The following is a 21,203-nucleotide window of genomic DNA, read 5'->3' on the forward strand; positions in this document are numbered from 1 at the left end:
ATCAGCTTTGCAAGCTTTCTAAAAGAATAATTCTGCGGCATAAAAAGTAGTAACACAAGTAATAATTACTTTAAATGGATCAACTGATGTCAATAGGGCCTGACAAAACATACCCTAAATATCTATGGAATTGGTTTAAGACAGGGGTCTCCAACCTTTTTAACCATAAGATCACTTTTTCAATACAAGTGCAATGTAAAATCTACCTCAAACCCAAATACCCTTGGCCCACTTCCTTCCCACCCCTTCTCTGAGGCCCTGCCCCTGCCCCTGCTCCACCCTTTCTCTGCGGCCTCACCCTGTTCACTCCATTCCCCTTCCTTCATCATCCTCATTCACTTTCACCAGGCTGGGGTAAGGGGTTGGGGTGCAAGCTCTGGTCTTGGGCCAATGGGTTTGGAGTGTGGGAGGGGCTCCGGGCTTAGCCTAGGGTGGGGGATTGGGGTCCAGGAGGGGTTTCAGAGTACAAGCTCTGGGAAGGAGTTTTGGATGCAGGGGGACTCGCATCTGAGCAGGAGGTTGGGTATAGGAGGAGGTTCAGGGCTGGGACAGGGGTTCAGGAAGCAGGCTCTGGCTGGGCATTACTTATCAGAGACAGCTTCCAGGTGGTGGAGCAGTGGAGTTAAGCCAGGCTTACTTCTGCCCTAGCCCTGCACCACTCTTGGAAGCAGCTAGCATGTACAGCTATGGCTCCATGGTGCCATGTGCTGCCCCTCATCTACAGGCACTGAGCCCACAGCTTCTACTGGTCACAGTCCCCGTTACTGATCAATGGGAGCTGCAGGCATGGTGTCTGCAGGCAAGGACAGCATGTGGAGACCGCCTGCTCTGCCTTTCTCAGGGGCTGCAGGGACATGCCAGCCACTTCCAGGAGCAGCAGATACCACAGGGATAATGACTCCAATCACAACAGGCTAGACATTTTAGAATTTACTACAGGAATCTGGTCTTGTTTCTGGTGCCATTCAATGTATTCAAACATTATTTGGATAACAGTATACAGAACACAGTTTATTAAGTGTGCAGATAAATACCAAGTTGGGAGAATTTGCAAGTGATTAGAATTCTAAATGATTTTGACATACTGGTGAAATGGTCTGAAGTAAACAGGAAGAAATGTCATAGGGATAAATGCAAAGTGTTACACATAGGAAGGTATTAACAATTTCACAAATACAAAATGGGCAATAGCTTCAGAGGGTAGCCGAGTTAGTCTGTAAAGGATAAACTTAAAAAACAAAAATTGGTCTGGTAGCACGTCATAGACTAACAAAACATGTAGACGGTATCATGAGCTTTCGTGGGCACAGCCCACTTTTTTAGATGGACAATGATTGACTAGAAATGAGTACTGAAAGAAAGGATTGGGATGTGTAGTGAATCACAGACTAAATATGAGTCACCAAAGCGGTATTGTTGCAAAATACATGAATACCATTCTGACATATTAGTAGGAGTGTTGTAAATAAGACACAAAAGGAAATTTTTCCACTGAGCACTTGTAAGGCCTCAACTGGAGCACTGTCTCCAGTTGTTGGCATGAGACTTCAGAAAAAGATGTGAACAAGTTGAAGAAAGTCCAGCAAAGAGCAATAACAATCATTAAAAATCTAGAAAACATGGACTAAAAGGAAAGATTGAAAAACTGGATCTGATTAATTTGGAGAAGAACAGACTGAGGGAAGCCATGTTAAGTCATCAGGTACATAAAAAGGTAGTCATGTAGAGTAGGGATGTGAAGGACTAGTCGCTCCCCTCCACCTCGCCTTGCTGTCTCTATCAGGCCCATTGCAGCACTGCTGCTTTGAAACGCAGCTGCAGCTTTTCAAAGGGGCAGTGCCACAGATAGCGTGGGATCAGCTGGGGACTCCCCAGCTAACCCCGGGCTCTGTGTGACACTGCTGCTTTGAAATGCTGCAGCAGCATGTCAAAAGGGCAGTGCTGCCCTATCGACTAATCAAATAGTCAAGGCAAAAATGCATCAACTATTCAGTTAGCCAATTACACAATACTTAACATCCTTAATGTAGAGGCAGGCCGGCTGATGAGGGGAGATGGGAAAATTGCCCCAGGGGGCTGGAGCCCCTCGCTCCTTTGAACTGCTGCTGAAGTGCCACTCTATGCAACTTTCAGGCTAACAGGGAGAGGGGAGCCTGCTGCTGTCCCAGTGTGCCTTTCCACCAGGCAAAGAGCCACACACCTTGCCCTGGAGCTCACAGCAGCTGTAGGCCCTGCTATGAAGAGGAAGAGACTTTTTAATTATTGAGGACAGGACAAAAGGTCATTGGCAGGGCCGGTTACAGACTTTGCTGGGCCCTGGGCAATAGGGGGAAGCTAGTAAGCCATTCTGGGCTTACAAGATTTATGTGGGGGAGGCTTGAGTCTGGAAGGGGCAAGGCTGGGGCAGCCATCCCTCAGCCCCACACAGACAACACCTCCCCCAGTCAGCCTGGAGCACCACCCTGATCACGTCACACCCTAAGCCCCTTTAAATCAGTGGGCCCCAAGGCAACAGACCATTTTGCTCTCGTCAGCAGCCCTGGTTGTGGGCTTAAAATGTAGCATGGAAGATTTAGCTTAGACATCAGGAAAAACTTCCTTACTGCAAGAAAGGCATCCTGGAGTCACTGTAAATAGATCTCTGAGAACTTCTGCTCAATCTGCAGCAGCAGTCAAAAAAGTTAACCGGCAGTCAGGAACCATTTAAAAAAAAAGAGTGAAATAATAAAACAGCAAATATCATAATTTCACTATATCAGCTGTTCTCAAGCTGTGAAATCGTGGTGTGAGATTCCAAAGGGAGGTGCTGGAATATGTCAAAGGAGACACGAGATGGGTGCCTTTAAAAAAAGAAGAGACTGCAAACTCTGCCTGCCAGCCTTGGTTGTCCGAGGCTCATGCAGAAGGGCCACACACACACGAAGGAGGAGGGATAAAAGGGACTAGTAGAGCCCTGTGGTCCCAGGGCTGATAGCTGAAGACCACCACCTGGCCTCAGGTTCTTCTCCTCCCACCTTCCTCAGTCCCTCATTGGGAGGCAGCCTGGGCTCAGGCTCTCTTTATCACCCCTTCCTCATCTGGAAGCGCTGGGACTCCAGCTGCCAGCCCCATAGTGGCAGGAGCGGCACAGAAGCAAGGGTGGCAATGGGGCACTAAGTCTTCTACAAATAGTGGCATTGGTCACTTTTCACATTGCCACCTTACTTCAGTGCTGCTGCTAGTGTGGTGGGAGGGAGAAGAAAGGGTGCCCAATCCAACAAGTTTTGAAATCACTGCAGTCTACAGATTTGTGGTCCACCCACACCCTGAAAACTACTGCCGGTTAACTTTTTTGACTGCTGCTGCAGATTGAGCAGAAGTTCTCAGAGATCTATTTACAGTGACTCCAGGATGCCTTTCTTGCAGTGGAAAAGGTACAGAGAAAGACAACTAAAATGATTAGTGATATAGAAAAGCTTCCACATGAGACCAGATTAAAGGGAATGGGGCTGTTGAACTTAGAAGAGAGACAACTAAGGGGATATTATCAAGATCTATAAAATTATGAATGATATGAAGAAAGCAAAGAGGGAAATGTTATTTACCTCTTCACATAACACCTAACTACATTAATAGGCAGTAGGTTTAAAACAAATAAAAGGACATATTTTCTTGCTCAGTGCATTGCTCACCTATGGAATTCACTGCCATTGCCAAAGTCAAAAGTATGACTGGGCTCCAAAATAGTTAGATAAATTAATTGATGACATGTGCATCAATGGCTATTAGCCAAGATGGTCAGGGATGCAACCCTCCTAGTCTTGGTGACTATAAACCTCCAATTTGCCAGAAGCTGAAACTGGAGGACATCATGACTCAGAATTCCCTTGTTCTGCACATATTTCAGTATACATATTTCTGTTTCTCATTTTTAATTCCAATAGAAACCCTCATTAAACAAACAACATTTCTCTGCAGAAGCAGACATAGTATATTTACTTGTTATGACAAAAATTAAATTGTCAAGAAACTATAAAGGAAAGTGAAACTATTTTTTAGTGTTTTGCATTTCTTGGACAATAATTAAAAGTTTTTTAGTTCTTGGAAATTGCTTTTTTTTTAGTCATTTGAAATCTCATTTGTAGCACATGCAAGGGGATTTAATTTTTTAATAGATAATTAAACTGAAATGTTCATATTAAGTTTTTAGTTCTCCAGTGCCTAACACATTTTGGGAGACACCCTATTGTAGCAATAAATCAAGGGAGACAGTTTTCCATGCTATTAAAATCCCTTATTAAATCTTAAATTTTCTGGATCTTAAAAATGTTTCTTTTCCAACTGCAAAGTGTCATTACATCAGCATGTTGCCTGGTATAATTAGGAGGCCACAGTAATAAGAAATATCAGAACAAATTATTAAAACTCATAAAAGAAAAAAAACAAGATTTTGTTTCCCTCGTGGACATTGCTTTCGAGAAATAGATGAAAATAAGACTTGCAATTTCTTTTCCTTTTTGTTGAGAACGTTTTCACTGCTTATAGGAGAAACACTTAACCTTCAGTTGTCAGAGGTTATGCAAACTGTGTTGACACAACTATATATGCAAATTGAATTCCTCAGAAGGAGTGGAAAAAAATTGTGGTTTGTGGTTTTTCTGGGCTTCAAATTTACAAAGTGTTAAAAGCCTGCCTCTAAACTAATTTTCCAGTACAGTTGATTAATATAATCATGTAGAATATTCCAAAAGCAAACAAACATTTAAATTGAAAAAAGTAGAACTGTTGACATTAATACCAATTTATTATCATTTTGCATATGCCTTGACACATTTTCATTGCATTAATGCCTAGATGCCTCAGCTAGGCCAATTCCACTAGGCACTGTACAACCACTCCCTGCCTTAAAAAGCTTTTAAAAAGCTTCATCATGCTACTTCTTGTTATAATTACAAGTACGCCCCAAACAGCAGTCCCACTAAAAAAGTCAGCCTGTTCAAACAACTGTACTTCACTCTTTTTGAGAATGCTCTCAGCAGTATTGCTGTTTCACTGTGAAATTCATAAGTAAACAAAATTTAGAGAATTGTAGCTAAATACACAGAGGTAGGAGAATTACTACTGTAAAAAATACTGCAATCTGTATAAAGAGTTTAGATGTAGGTTTTCTTAGAGGGGGAAATCTTTTAAAGGATCAAGAGGCATTTCTTAATTTTTAATTAGCTTGGATGACAAGAGAAGAAATATTATGTGAATATTTATGTCGTTATAAATACAAGGTAGCATAAGAAAAAAATCCCACTTTTTATGAGTCTAGCAGGTGTCCAGGATATTCAAGCTACTCTTCATTTCAGATTTTTTTAAAACTGACTATGCAAATAGAAAACTAATAACATAGTTATTACAGGTTGAACCTCTAGATCGGCACCCTCAGAACCTGACCAGTGCTGAACCAGAGAATTTGTGAACCACAAGAGATCTAGCAGCAATACCAACATTACCACTGCTTACTGGGCTCTTAGAAGACATTTAGGGGTGTATTAGAACTAAATAACAGCACAGTATACTGAGAACCAGGACTAGGGGTAGTAAAACTTTATGGGACTGCAGGAAACTTGGCCACACCCATGATAACTGGACATCTGGTAAAGTAAAATTATGCCATATCACAGATGTTACTGAATCAGACAGTGTTGGACTAGAGAAGTTCAACCTGTACAATTAAAAACCTTTTATTAGCAACCTTATGTAAATAATTTAGTCTAAGCAACAAAAACTAAATAACTTTTTAATTATCAAGACATAATCCACTATATATTTGAGAGAGTTTGTATTTCTGTCCATCCATCCGTCCGGTCTGTCTATTTAAGAATACCTAATAAACGATAAGAGCTAGGTCCACCAGGTTCAGTATGCAGCTTCCTTTTCTCATAACTTCAAACCACGTAAGGGTTTGGTTGTGCCAGGAAATGGGAAGTCCCTAGAATGGGATTGATTCTCATAAAATCAAACAAAAGACAGAATCACCAGGGAGGTGGGCATCCCTCTGTCATCCAAGACTGCTCCAGCCCTGAACTTCCCACTCCCAGGTGCCCTTTAGGGAGGGCAGGGGGACCTGAAGCTCCCTCACCATTCAGAAGGGAAGGATGCTGGCTATTCCCCCCTCATCAGGAAGTGAGGGAAAAGTGCAGAGTTTGCTCCAGTCCTCCATCCGGCTGGAGAGCACAGAGGGCAGATGAACCAGGACCTGACCCAGCCAGAGTACATGCACCCCTCCCCTGACTCTACCACCTGGAGCTGTAAGCACCATGGTGTGGTGCAAAAGAGCTGGGGGTGACCTTTCTCCCTGGGGCAGCCTGCATACTGAACCCCTCTCCTCCAGCCCCACCCCAGAGCACTGATGTAAATAAAGTATGTCCATTTTCATTTCATTTAAAAAAAAATAATTAATTGAATTCAGGACCCAAGCAATGCCGGGTAAATCTTCTAGGTTAATTATACTGTAAGATTGGAAACAGTGGGGTTGATTACTTTTAAAACACTTAAAATTAGGAAATTCTGCATTGATTTTTCTACTGTTTACTTTCTCTACAAGATCCCTGAATTACTTATTTTGTCCCAGCAGCTGCCAAGAACCTTCCAAGGACACTCCTTTTTGCATTTACATAGGAAATTATTCAACACTTTCAACATTTTATCAATGCTGCGTAAGGCAAGTTTGAAGAAAGAAGCAGGGTATCTGAAGCATCAGAAACACTGTCAGCATGTTTAAAAGATGACTCTTAGTTGCTGTATCTTGCTCATTTGCACACTAATTAACAACTGTGCAAATATGAAATGAACAAATCCTATGCTCTTTCTATTACTATTCCTAGAGAAAGAATATGAACTGTTTACCCTTCTTTTCAAGACAACTTGCAAAGGACTATTTTAACACACATATTCTGAATTGAGAAAGTAATCAGTAACTCACTGGAATAGAATTTATATCACTTTTAAAATATGAAAATAATTTAACAAAGCACAAATTTTAATAAAGACACTTTTTCACTAATATTAGGATTGAGATTACAATCTGTTTAGGTTCATATATGACTCCCATCACAGAGTCCACAGAATACAACCTCAAATACTTTTAGTCACTATCATTCTGCTTCCAATTCAAACCATTGTGCTAGTGGTAAAAGGCTTTCCCACTATCAAGTTTCTGAGCCAGTCAATGCTATTACATTTCTCCCATTTTTAAACAAAAGACACTGATTGTTTTAGGTCCTTGTGAGAAGTCCACCACTGGTAATCACAAACTAGATCATTCCCTGCTATGGAACAATGAGGCAGTTATGAAACTTCTTGCTGAGATTTACCCAGTCATTTGAACAGGGGGCAATATTTCACCCCACCCCAACCACAGCAGAAAAAGCACTAGACTGAGCTCCCAAAGCCACAGCTATCAGGGTATAAACTGAAAACTAGGGCTGTCCACATAGAGGCAGAATGCCTCCAATGACCTTTTGGCTTCATCATGACAGCATGGGCTTCATGCATCACTGCTCTTAGAATGCCACCCACCTTATACCAAAACGTAGGATTTCCACAACGCAAGATAGAAGGAACACTATAAAAAAAAGGGGTATACAGCCTGACTTCCTGGAGGACTAGCGGGGTGTATTGGCATGGGTGCTTCTGCTCCATGATCTCTCCCCTTCCATGCAATATAAGAAAAGTATGTACTTTCCATGAGTCATAGTGGCCACTGTGATTAACTAGTACTCTACTGTGCTAGGTGGTATATTGGCTAAACAAAAATAGATTTTTATTTCTTGCATCAAGAATCTTAACTACGCAAAACCTAAGAATCTCAGCTTAGTCTCCCAGTTCTCTGAGGCAAGGATTTATCTTATTTAGAGGGCCTAGGATCACGGGAAGCCTTTTCCTGTGCAAGTGGATCCAACTCACTGAAAACTAAGGATGAGGGATGGTTAACGGATGAGGCTTACCAGTTCCAGTTAACCGATGGGGGCAGGAGGCTGTTCCAACCCTACCCAGAGCAGCCGCTGTCGGTGATGGGCCTGCCAGGCATGCTGCAGACAGATTCCAGCCTGGCTGGAGCAGCCCCTGTCCACAAAAAGGGGGGCATTCAAGCCCATCTAGGCTGGAGAAATCTCTCAGTCCCCCTTCCCCCCCGTCCATACCCCCTTTAATTGGTTAATCAGTTAAATATTACATTGAACTGGTTAACCAATTAAATGGTATTTTATATCCCTACTGAAAACTCATTTGCATATACATCTGCGAGGGAGCAAATACTTTAACAGCTGAGAAATCTTTTCAGTGCTCCTAAATACAGGCTAATTTACAGTTTACTTATAATGGCCTAGATAGGACCCACAAGAGGCATATGAAGCTTACAGGCTTCTAGGACAAAATCCTAGCTCAGAGGGTCTCAAACTTCATTGCACTAAGACTCTACCGCAGGAGGCGGGAATCTAATCCTGAGTCCACCTGAGTCTCTCCTCTATAGGCTGGGAAGCCAAAGCCCAAGTCCCATCACTCTATGTTGGGGGCGCAAAAGTCAAAGATCAAGGGCTTCATCCCCAGACAGGGGAGCCTTGTAACATGAGCCCTGTGAATCAGGTAGTGGGGTTTTGGGGCTTGGGCTTTAGCCTCAAGCTCCAGCAAGTCTAATGGCAGCCCTAGCAACCCATTTAAGCAGGGTCACAACCCATTGTGGGGTCCTCACCCACAGTTTGACAATCGCTGCCTCGGATGTGGAACAATTACTTGTTAAAGCTAGGGATGTGAAAATGTAACTTTGTACGTGGTTAACCAAGGAGTCTGGACTCATTGGTTAACATGCACAGGTGCACGCAGGCCAGCCCCCTACCCCCAAGCTGCTGCCTCTCTAGCAGAGGCAGCAGCACGGAGGTGGGATAGGGACAGGTGGGAGCTGGTACTCATGGAGCACCAGCTTAAAAGCACCAGCTCCAAGGGAGCCACCTCTTCCTGCTCATCCCGTGCGTAACATGTAACCTCTGAAATGTTCAGTGATTACAGGTTTACTTGAATAAATGCATTTTAACATCCCTAGTTAAAGCCCAGCATTCATGATTTAAACAGGGACACTTTCCTTGTTCAGAAGCCTCCGCTCCCAAAGGCACCTACAAAGTGAGCACATATCTCAAGTAGGCATGTTAGACAGTGTGTAATTGAATAGTCATGTAACCACATGTTATTTTAGCAGTTACACGACTATTCAATAGTCCCTGAGGGCAGGACTGGCAGCCAGTGTGCTCCCGACTCCATTCCCAGGGAGCCCCCTGCAACCCCACACTGCTGCCTCTGCCTCCACCAGGGGAGCCAGTTTAAAAACTGCCTTTCTATGCAGATTGGCTGCCTGCTATCCCATGCTGCTGCCTCTGATACAGAGGCAGCAGCAGCTCCTGTCTGCAGGGGGTCCAAGCTCCCCACAGACAGAGGCTGCTGCCGTGGACCAGCCTCTGTCCACAGGGAACACAGACTGGTTGCTGCTGAGGACCAGCCTCTGTCTGTGGCGAACCCAGGGGCGGGAGGGGAACAGGTGGCACTGCAGAGCTGGTGATGGGGGGAACCAGCTATAGGAGGCTGCAAGGAAAAGGGGGCAGGTGGGTCCATGGGAGCTGATACATGCAGGGAACTTGCTTGAAAGCCATCTCCCCATGCATATTGGCTCCAGCCTATCTCCCTCACCCTCCCCACTGCTCCCTTTCTATCAGAGGCATCTGCATGGGGGAGTTGGGGGGGATCCAGTGCTCCTGGGGAGCCTGTTTAAAGTCAGCTCCACACAACCACCAGCTCCTGCAATGCTCCCCCGTTGCTGCCTCTGGGGGAATGAGTGTAGTCAACAAGATTAACCAATAAGACAAGGTTTATTGGTTAATCATGTGGTCGACTAATCTCAAGACTTCATAACAAATCTCAAGGTGCCTTTATAAACCTAAAGATTTTTCACAAGAATTTGTATTACCAATTGATAAGAGCATGAAAGTGATTCAAGTACATTTTCAAAATTTAGACCCGCTGTCTCCAGTGACAGATAGGAAAGGAATAATAATAGTAATGATAAATCATACTGAAGAATTTCTTGTGTTCATCCAGGCCTAGATATATATTTAACAGCTGTTCCTCTAATATGGAATGAAGAATGTTGTTTTTATTATTACAGTTTAATATGTAATCCCTTATGTTGAATAGTCCTAATTTATTTTTGCTGTACCTTATATAGTCCAACAATAAAAATGAAACATTGCTATTTTACTGTGGCACACTGCTTGAAGCATATAAAAAGTAAACAATACACATTACAGAAAAATGTATGCAAATCCACAATAAATATTTCCTTTTAAAGAAAGACCCACCTCCCCTTTGTGCATTTGAAAATCTCTCTCTAAATAGCTCAGTAAGTAGAAAGGTGCACCACTACTCTCCTGTTCCTGCCTTCTTATGCTTAATGACTGCAGTGAGTGACATATTTATTTCTGCAAGGGAACACAGCAATGTCTCATTTTTATTGCTGTACTGTATACATGTTCTCACGAGAAAAGGCTACAAAAGTTCAAGATTGCCACAGCCTGTGAACGTTCATGAATGCCTGCTTTATGTATCTCAAATATTCCTTCAGTGACCTCTATCTTTGTTTGAAAAGTGAATGAATGTAATAAATTTAACGTGTCCAGAAGATCCAAAGAAAACAGAAAATCCAGTCTCAGAATTTCCCATGCAGGAATGGATAAGTGTCCCAAATTAATTGATGATATAGGTACAGAAATATAGATATATTTTCTTCTCTTTGATTTGAAGCTAATGTTATAACAAATTTTATAAAGACGTAAAGGCAAGTTCTCTGGCTGACCACAATATTTGGTACTGGAAATGCAACAAACATGTCCTCTGTAAATGTGTGATAGTGCTGGTTACTAGGGTACTTCTGAACATATACCTTATAAGTCCGTCTGTGCTAAGACTCTCTAATTTGAATCAAAGCCTGGGGATAAAAGAATTGCTCCATTTACGTTAAATATCAAAACAAAAAGTTTACTGAATGCCCTGGCTTATCCTAAGTATTGTATGGTAGAAAACACAAAAGGTTTGTGTAGCAGTACATTCTCAGGATGATGCAAAAGATTCAACTGTACAGAACAACAGAAGCTCTGCTCTTGGTTGCTGTCATGATAATGAGTGATTGCCAGCAGCCTGGGGACTAAGAGGTTAACTGTACCTTACCAGGTAGCTGGCAGTCAATAGAAATGCAGATAGGTATTTCAAACTGGGACAAAGGAATTTTTGGTTTTTCCCTCCTTTGTCCCTAGAGCACTTTCTCTCCAGATACTGAGGGAGACAGACATGTCTCTGTATCCAAGGGTACGTCTAGACTACAGGGTTCTGTCGACAAAGAGCGTCTACACTACATTCAGTTCTGTCGACAAAGCAAGCTGCTTTGTCGACATGGCAGTGTAGATGCAAGGACAGTTTACATGCAATAACACCTTCTGTCGACAGAACTCTGTCGACAGAAGGCATTATGCCTCGTAAAATGAGGTTTACCAGCGTCGACAAAACTGCTGAGTTCTGTCAACATAATGTCAACAGAACTCAGCGGTAGTGTAGACGCAGGTATAGTTTTGTCGACAAAGTCCACTTTTGTCGACAAAACTCTGTAGTCTAGACACACCCCAAGAAAAGACTCTTCACTATCTGTGAGTAGGGTAAAGTTTAGATAAATCCATTAGGTTTTACTGTTTTATGGTTTGGGAATGGGAATCTGATGTCTGTGCATTTAAAAATGGGGTTCTCTCTCCTTTGTAACTAAGTTTTGGCCCACTGTGGAATTCCCCATAAGTTTATTAATTCGTGACTTTTCCATTTAGTCATTATGCTTGTAACAGGAGTATTGTGATGATAATAAAAGTTCTTTTTTCTCTTTCTTTTTTTATTAAACCTGGTATTGGTTAATTTTTGTGTGTCCTGGTTTTACTTCAGGGCTGAGATTGGGGTTTTGGGGTACTTTTGCAGGCCCCCACTTCTGCATTTATCATGCCAGAGTGGAGAAGGAGCCTAAAAATTCAAGTATATGATATATTCTGGAATGAGGGTGGAATTGTACTTGTTTATATTGTGCAGAAAAGAAAGCTTTGAGGTCCTGGCCCTAAAAAAAAAAAAAAAAATCTGCTAACTTTTCAAGGTACAGTAGAAACATCATACAACTTGCAGGGCCAATATAAACATAAGCCAACAGTTTGTATCAGGAATTTTTTCCTTCATTTTCATTTAGATATATTTCATTTTCTGAATGCTTAATTTCCCCTTTCAGAGTTAATTCCACAATGAATAATCTGTAAAACTTTTTATCTTTATAATGGGTAACCAAGACCAAATTATAGTTTATACCCATCTTTTATAAAAATGTGGTGAAATCCTTGACAGACTCAGAATTACTTTGCGTGTCATAATAAAGAAAAGCATGTGAATCTGGGATCTACTTCAACATAAGCTACCATAAGATACAAAACAGCTCCCAAGCAGTGTTCTCTCTAAGCTGTGGGGCAGCACAGCTTCACAGGTGATTAACCCCCTCTCACCCCACCCCACCCGCCCCCCAAGTCAGTCCCCTGCATGGAGTCCTGAGCCTCTGACTGGGTGGGGCTGATTAGTCACCTGTGAAGCTGTGCTGCCATGAAACTTAGAGGGAACACTAGTCCCAACCACTTTCTAAAGCCAGTCACAATTCATTAAATGTTAATATTCACTCAAACTTTGAGTCTTGCCTTTTTGCTTTTTTAAAGTAAATGACTTATGGCTATCAAGTTTAACAAAGCAAAAAGTCTTTGTATAAAAATGGCTCATTGTTAAATATATGAAACAGGTACACACTTTGATTCCACATGAACATCTAATTCTTATCCTACCTGATAAAATTCCCGAAGCCAGTTCTTCTGTAAATTTTCTGGCTGAAAAACAAGATACAAAAACCCATTAAGAAGGAAGCGAAACACTTTGTAAAAGAATTCTCAATATCTACAGATTTCCTTAACTGACTCAAATTGAGGGGTTTTCCACATTAAGAAAAACTAGCAAGTTCCTACCACAGCTTTAACACTCAGAAATTGCCTTTCATTTTATACCTCTTTTGCCAAGAACACACCAAATGAACAGTGTAAATACATAAGGTGGAAAAGATCCTGTATAAATGCAGTAAAGGTAATACAAAATCAATTCACGTATGATGTCTGGAACAGTGTAGCAAGCGTTCAACTATTTTACCTTAGACTGAAAATAATAAATCTCAAGTCTGCAATAATATCGTTTTTAATTTATGCATTTAAAGTACTTATGGATTAACTGAACGTAAAAAAACAACGTAAATTGATTAAATCTAGCCTTTCATACATTTGAGATTATGGCTTCAAGTTGCATATGTAAGGGGACTGTTACCCCTTACTAAAACTCTGTGGGAGTTTTTGGTTTGCCAGCTCGCAGTACCTGAAGGGGAAGAGTTCATGAGACTGACTGACCCCAGAGACAATGGAAAGCAGCCAACACTCCAGCTCAGCCTAATTGACAGGTTGGACAGGCCAGTGAGGAAGGGGAGAGGCCAGGCCCCGTCCTCCCTCTGAGCTGGGATTGTTCTGGCTCTCTCTCTGAACAAACAAGCTGTGTGCAGAAGAGGTCCTACAAAGACAGAGAGCTGAAAGAGCAGTGCAAGCTGTATGAAGAAGTCCTGCAGCGACAGAACCAAACACAGACAGGCCAGGAGTACAAGCTGTGTGGAGAGACAGTCTTGCAACAGCAGAGCCAGACATACACAACTCAAGGAGCGCAGACCCTGTGTTGAGCAGCAGACTGGCAGTGCTCAGAGAGCCAAAAGGAACAGAGAACAACACAAGGAGCTGGAACTGGCCAAACAGCACAGCCTGCAGCTGGATGTGGTGAGCACCTGGGACCAGCAAAGTGTGGGGAAAGGCTCTAGACTGGGAGAGGGGTCTAGCCACTTCGAGCTTGAGACTGTGTGGTCACTACCAGAGCTAGCGTGTCCTGCCTGTAGCCCCCCTGCAGCATATCCAGGGCCTCTAAGAAAGAGACTGTGGACTGTCCTTACACTCTGCAGGCTGCTGTTTTGATGTCCCTGTGCTACAGAGCAGGGCTGTGTGTTCTCATTTAACCATTCTCCTTTTTTCTTATTCTTTTCTCTTTAATCAGTTGTTAATAGATTGTATTTGCTTTGAACCTTATAAAGTGATCACTGGGCCAAGAAGGCCTGCAGTATAAAGAGAGCACCTCGGAGTGGGGACACCCTAACTCCTGCCCCTAGTGACTACAAGGTCAGGGATTAAGCCCCAGGAAACCTGGGCTCAGCCTTGTTGGGGTTTCAAGGGCTCTGCTACTCAGGAGAGTGGAGGGGGAGCCCTCAGGATCAGGGAGCCGTGGGGTAAAGGAAGTGGGAGCGGGGACTCAGATCCTTTCGCTGGTTCATTTCACCGGGGTGTATAGAAGCCAGGAAAGTTCCCCACAATAGCGGGATCATTCCCCTGCTTACACATACACTGAACTATACTGAACTATCCTTTGTAGCAGTGACTTAAAAAATGACCCCCATTTGCTTTCTATACTTAAAAGTTTATTGGAACTCCTTCCAAAGATAAACATGTAGAAAGTGCATAGGCTCAGCATAAATGAAGAGATCCATAGGTTGTAATGGTTTCAGATTAGAAGCTTTTTTAGTAAATTCTATTTCTGGTTGTATTAAGATTTGTAAAGAAGTTATTTGGGGGCAGAGACTGTCAGTTTATTTTCTTTGCACAGTGTTAAGCACAATGGGGCCCTGGGACTTCTAAGCACAACAATAATACAAATAATACATAGTTTAGAAATAGCAAAGTTCTTTCCTTTTAAAAAAAAAAAAGACAAGAGAATTTCTAGATTACTCTTAATTATAGCTAGTTATGCAAAGCCCTGACTTTCCAAAACATATAACCCTCTGAAAAGAGCTATGGAATTATTGTAGTTTACAAATCTGCACTTAGCACCTGGTGAAAGATACAGTTGTTTAATCTTCTGAATATGGGCTGGACTTGAGTAGACAATGTTTTATATGTTGTGCAAACACAAGGCAGGCTTCGTAACATTTTACAGGCAAAAAGTAACATTGTTTGTGTTACGCAGCCTAGATACTAGCGAAGTGAAAAGCAGAAAAGACTTCAATATATGGTTTTTACCTTACTAAGAGACATAATGAAAAATAATGCTGGTGAGTCTTTCGGATATATAAGAAATTTCTGTTCTGCTGAGTTCTCACTCACGTGGTATTTTTATAGAGTTAAATAACATTAAAAATATTTTATATTTCTTTATTAATCTGTACTGATTGTTTATTAAATGAAGACCTCCATGTTTCTGCCAAAATGGCTAAAACTTGTGTGTAGTTCAGACATATTTATCATGAATATTTTCTAAAAATGTTTGTTCCCTTTTATTGCTCAACATCTGAAATTCAGAACATTTACAAACAGCTCAGAAAAATTTGTAGCAATTTGTGGAAAATGGCTAATTTTCTTGCTTGTGAATTGTGACATTTCTATTGAAATTCAAAATTTGGCAATTGTCGACCCGTTCTAATAGGAACATTATTTCTTCTTTTCTGCCCCTACATAATTTTTTTCAGATTGACAAAAATTCCAAAGCAAAAATATGACCAGGAACTCACGAAAACAAAAACAAAATCAAATTCCCTAACTCTGTCCAAACTTCAATACAACTCGCTGAATAAAGACAAGCGCAGACGTAAGGATCAGGGTCTAAGAACAGTAGTACTCAAAAGGATAATAGAAGGGTTGTTGTGATTTGAGGTGAAAACCTAGCCTTCAAGATGTAAAACTAAAGCAACTACACTTTAATAAATCTGAGCAATGATGAAATACAACAAGGCACTGAAAAGATCATTATAATAAAAGACTGGCTATCATATAAAGTCATTTTTTATATTAATAGATTTGCACAGAGATCAGATGGCATTTCAAGTGGATTAAGACTAGCACATAGTACTAAATTATACCCCAAGTCCATGGAACAGAGTTCAAAATGAAATTTCTTTCCATGCAGGCTGTAGCTACACTGGCAGGCACACCTGGTTATTTGGATTGTATACATGTGCATACATGTTCCCAATAAATACACAGCAAGTGTCCACATATTCCGTGCTGGATGTGGGTACAATGCCACATACAGAAGCGTACCCACATCCACACTGCTACCTTTGTTATACAATATTAGCACTGCCACTTCAGGGATGGTATTCTTGGGTTCTGAATGACACTGGGAGATATTCTAGGAGTGACTTGTGTGTGTTGTTGGCACTGCCCCCCCTCGCCCCCCCGCCTAGGCTTCATACATATGCTAGTTGAAGCTCCTAATCATATCACTTCCCCCCTTGCCAAACTGAGTGGAAGACATGCAACAATAGGATGATGCTGTGATTCTATTTCTGCTCCTTATCACAGGACAAATGTTTATTAGTGGCATAGGCAATGGGCAAGATGCTGATGGCATTTGCACAGAACTTTGACATATCAAAGAGGAACGACCTTGAAGGTGAATGAATACTTATTTAGCTACCATAGTAGAGAAAGTGTGAATGCTGCTATTGTCATAGCATGGCGTTGGGTGGACCATCACTTCTAGGACAGGATAAACATCATGGAGCATTGGGATCAAATCATTTTGGCAACAAGGGATGACCCACAGTGGCTTCAGAATTTCTGAATATGGGAATGGACACCCAAGGAGCGGTCTAATGAGCTTGCATCAAATCTTCCATGCCAGAAAACATGATTCAGAGAAGCCATGTTAGTGCTGAGGCCAGTGGTTATTACTCTCTTGAAGCTGGGAACACCAGACTGTAGGTCCATTGCAAACTACTTTGGGATTTGAAAGTCTACATTCAGGGTTGAGGTTGTGCAGATTTGTAAGGTAATTAGCAATATGATCTAACCACAGGTGGTTGCCATAAGAAAGGTTTCAGCAATAATAGCTGCATCTGAGAGAGCAGGGATTTCCAATTATGCAGGGGCCATCAGTGGTACCCATATCCCAATACTTTGCCCACAAAAAGGAGCAACTGAGTATGTGAACTGAAAAATATCCCATTCACTCATTCTGCAAGACTTAGTGGATCACAGACACAGAGTCATGAATACCAATGCAAGAAACACTGATTTATGATTTCAGGGTGCAGAGGAAATAAACCTGTACAGGTTTCTGTGGAATAAAGTTATTTCTTTCCCTTATGGGTCCCTATGGTGTGTTTGTGAAACAGTAATTTTGGCTCCTAATTTGGCTCATGAAATGATACCAAGACATTGATGACACCGACACACCTGTCTGGATGCCAATGTGGCAAATGCTGTTCACAGACTTGTTGCTTGCCACATACCCCATAACACTCACGAAGGTAACAGGCAGTACATCCATACCAAGAGAGCTCAAGACACGTCTGATGTAGAAACTCTAGAAAGGCACATGGATACAACCACACGGTTCCAAGTTCCCAGCAGGCCAGGGAAATCAGGAATATCACATGTGCACACATCTTGCCACAGCACGCAAGCAGAGGATGACATCTGCCTGTGCTGAGGAACAACGTAACATTCTGAGCAGCTGCCAGAAAAGCATGAGGGGAAACAATGGCACTTATATGCGAGGGTTACACATCATAGTGAGGGTTTTTCTCCCCTATACAGGGCATTAGACAGTCCAGCAGGGAGGGGTTTAAGTGATTGCTCACTGGGAGTCAGAGCCACTCCAGCAAGTGCAAAACCCCAGCTCAGTCCCACCTCCAAGCGAGGAGCTAGCAGTGGCAGCAACCAGATAACCACTCTCCCAGCATTTGCATGTTCACGTTACCATCATTTGGGGCATCACCAGGACAACAGATAAGAGCAGTCAGCTTCCACACATGCTGTCCTCATGGTACCCCAAATTTCTGGGTGCACTACACACCCATATTCTGTGTATGCATAGGGATGGCACTGCATATTCTAAACAATTACAACAGGGCACCTTCACTGGGTTAACTCCTTTGAGCCAGGTGTGTGCTTTGTAGGGTGGTTACCAATTCATAATGCTGTCATTGTCCAATGGTTTTGTCTTCGCTGTTCCCACTTGTTTACCTCCTATCAGAAGCACTCAAGTTTCCTCGGTAACATTTCCTTGGGGAAAGAGGAGAGAATAGCACCCATTCATTTTTAACCATTCCTTATCAGCAGTGCTAACTATACTGAGCAGCTTTTTTGGAGCACTAATCTCTACTCAGGTTGAAAATAGTCAAAAGAAAATGGCTATTTAATCATTGGTAGCAGCAGAGGCCTGATTTGCTGTTTGAACTGTGCTTCATTTTCCCCCACATGAGCCAAGCCTTAAAGACATCTACCCATGTTCTGTTTTGTTAGTTCTGCTTCGTTTACAACTAGCAATACTTTCTGTAAGCACTGAGCTTTTCCCTACCCCTTCTATGGAGCCTTGGAACTGTGGATATTTTTTAGCATGAGGGTAGGGGGAAGTGAGTGTGTGGCAGACAGAAAAAGAGTCTGCAGTATAATACCCCAGACAGTCATACTGTTCCAATTCATGTGAATCATAAGCTCCCATCCCCACACCTGAAAACATCTTATGTGCAGCGTATTTAAGGAGGGTCCACAGACAAGTAAGGGAAATAATATCATTTAATAAAGGTATAGTATTAAACATGTAATTGAAAATTTTTAAAAAGACAGGAACCAACCAAAGATAACAGGATTCAATTCATGAACAATGGCTAAATGATAATGTCTTTGCACCTGTCTCCCTGCCCTCCCCCTGGTTGGAAGAATGATAAAGGGGAAAATGTTCTTGGGGACAAAAAGGAATGTCGTTTGCATGGAGTTGGAAAAGCAGGCACTTGGTGGGTTTCAAGCACCCTCACAAGGTTAGCCACTTCCTCCAGATGCTCATGGGTGTCTCTGGCAAGGGAGTTTGGATGACAGTCCTGTGGACTCCTTCTAATCAATCAAGGGGGTTGGGCCCTCTGCCTCAGCAGCAGCCTGTAAGACAGCTGGAGGAGGCAGATGTGGTGCTAGTTCACAGAGGCAGAAGTCACGGCAGCAGATGGACCTCGTCATCCATTAGGGAATGCTTCCATTCCCTATGGCACACCTCCTGTGCCATGAACCAGTTCAACAGTGTCTTCCTGCTGAGTAGTTTGATCCGCCTGTGCCCTTAGGAACAAAAACTGATTCCTGCTGTTCCATCCTAATGAGCAGGTCCTCCAGGGTCCTTCAACATCTGTGTCTGCTATCTCTAAGGCATTGCTCCTGCCCTCTTGGTGAAATGGTTTCTCTCTCAGGAGCCAAACATCCTGCCAATTAAGATAATGGTAGCATTATACTTTTTTGTGTTCCTTTGTAAGATGACAAGAAATCCCCCACAAAACATAAGTTTGCTGTAGAAGCCTACATTCCAGGAATGTAATTTTAGACTACCCTTAGTTCTCAGACAACTTTTGCAACCTTTAAGGACAATTCAGTGGCTAAAAATAACAACATAGCTCAGGGTAGTACCAGTAGGGGCTCAGGCTGGACTTCTGCACATGTACCCATAGAGACCAGTTAGGTTTGTATTCACTCTAGGCTACACTGCTACTTTTAAGCATGCTAATTTCAGCAGAGCTAGTGTATCTGTCTACTCGAGCTGAGAAGTACCCTTGCAGAAGCAGCCCAAATGATGTCTCTACTATTCTATTGCCACTGGCTTAGTGGATGAGATCCCGGGCAATTCATCCTCATGGGGATGAGTGGCTTCACATACAAAGTTCTCCTTATCTTCTATGGCTTTTCTGGAAACTGCTTTTAGGTAAGCTAAAAGCAGCCCAAGTCTGGAGTGCCCAAGTAGAGTTCCTGTAAGTATATTCCACAAAACATGTACATGTTTCCAGGCTAGGATTTACAAGGGTCTTCAAATAGGGTTGCCAGGTGGCCGATATTGACCCAGACAGTCTGGTATTTTTGCCTCCTGTCCGGTAAAAAAATTCAGAAAATACCAGACACCTAAAATGTCTGGGTTTTTTTTTTTCCCAGCCAGGAGGCGAAAATCCTGCAGAGGAGCTGTCTGGCGCAGAGCAGAGAGACAAGATGGCAGATGGCCACCGACAGCCTGTTAGGGCCAAAAAGCCTCAAAAGCATTTCTTAAAGGGGTAAAGCTGTTTTTTTGGGGGGTCCTTTTTTTGCTCAACAACTTTGGTCTCCCCTCCCCTTTTTTCCTCAACAGAATTTTTTCTCCATTTGTGGGGGGGGGGGGGGGAAGAGGGGGAGAGGCTGTTTGGTATTTTTGGTTAAACCATCTGGCAACCCTATCTTCAAAATATGAACCAGGGAGGTTTATTTGCAAAATCCAATCTTAAAAAATCATTCAGTCTTTGAGTAAAACAGAGAGAGAGAGAGAGAGAGAGAGAGAGAGAGAGAGAGATAAATACAGGAAGAAATTGGGCTGATAGTGTACATTATTTTAAAAACATTAATTGTTGAATTCATTGTCATCTTAAGTTAAACAACAAATGGAGACCAATATAGTACTTCTCCTACACATCTTTAAAGCAGCTTTACACTAAATATAGAGCCCTAATCCTTTGCTAGAAAAGCCGAAACAAACATTAAAAGGCTGTAGAAATCTTTCCTGATTCCACCTCCTCTTATCTCAGCAGCTCATTACAATTATAAACTATAAAACTGGGAGCACTCGTTTAACAACTGAAAATGTCTAAAATATTTTAAATCACTGGGGTAGTCACCTAAAACTGAAAACATACTGGCTCATCACTTATATGCCTGTTACTTCAAAAAACATTATTCCCAAGAACACAATCAAGTAAATAATTCACCAGGTGCTGTCCCTGAATTTTTTCACCAGATGGCAGCAGGAAGACAATATAGTTAACTGGGAAATGAGAATTGAATACTGAACTAATAAGAGGTCTAGCTGCTGGATTTTATTTTGTTCAAAGTGTCTTGAGTGATTTCAAGACAAATCAAATGCAAAAGGCAGTACATTTTCATATAACCCTTGCTCACAACTGTGATTTCTTGCAATAGATGACAAAGTAGATGAACACAATCTTCTAGAAAAAAAATCTTTGAGGTCTTGAGAATAGCTTGAGAATGAATCTC

At 42.1% G+C, this 21,203-nt stretch overlaps 1 protein-coding gene across 4 annotated transcripts in view; it reads right to left on the minus strand.

The window, feature by feature from the left end:
- The window catches only part of INPP5A (inositol polyphosphate-5-phosphatase A), a 424,043-nt gene that overhangs the window by 298,969 nt on the left and 103,871 nt on the right, over nt 1-21,203 (minus strand). For 3 of the 4 annotated variants that reach the window (XM_075935228.1, XM_075935230.1, XM_075935231.1), the window contains exon 2: nt 12,921-12,962. The exons of the other annotated variant lie outside the window; for it this stretch is intronic. In XM_075935228.1, the coding sequence (XP_075791343.1) occupies nt 12,921-12,962 (42 nt within the window). The remainder of the gene's footprint in view (nt 1-12,920; nt 12,963-21,203) is intronic. 4 annotated transcript variants of the gene reach the window in all.

Source organism: Pelodiscus sinensis, chromosome 8, assembly GCF_049634645.1.
Source record: "Pelodiscus sinensis isolate JC-2024 chromosome 8, ASM4963464v1, whole genome shotgun sequence".
Classification (NCBI taxonomy): domain Eukaryota; kingdom Metazoa; phylum Chordata; order Testudines; family Trionychidae; genus Pelodiscus; species Pelodiscus sinensis.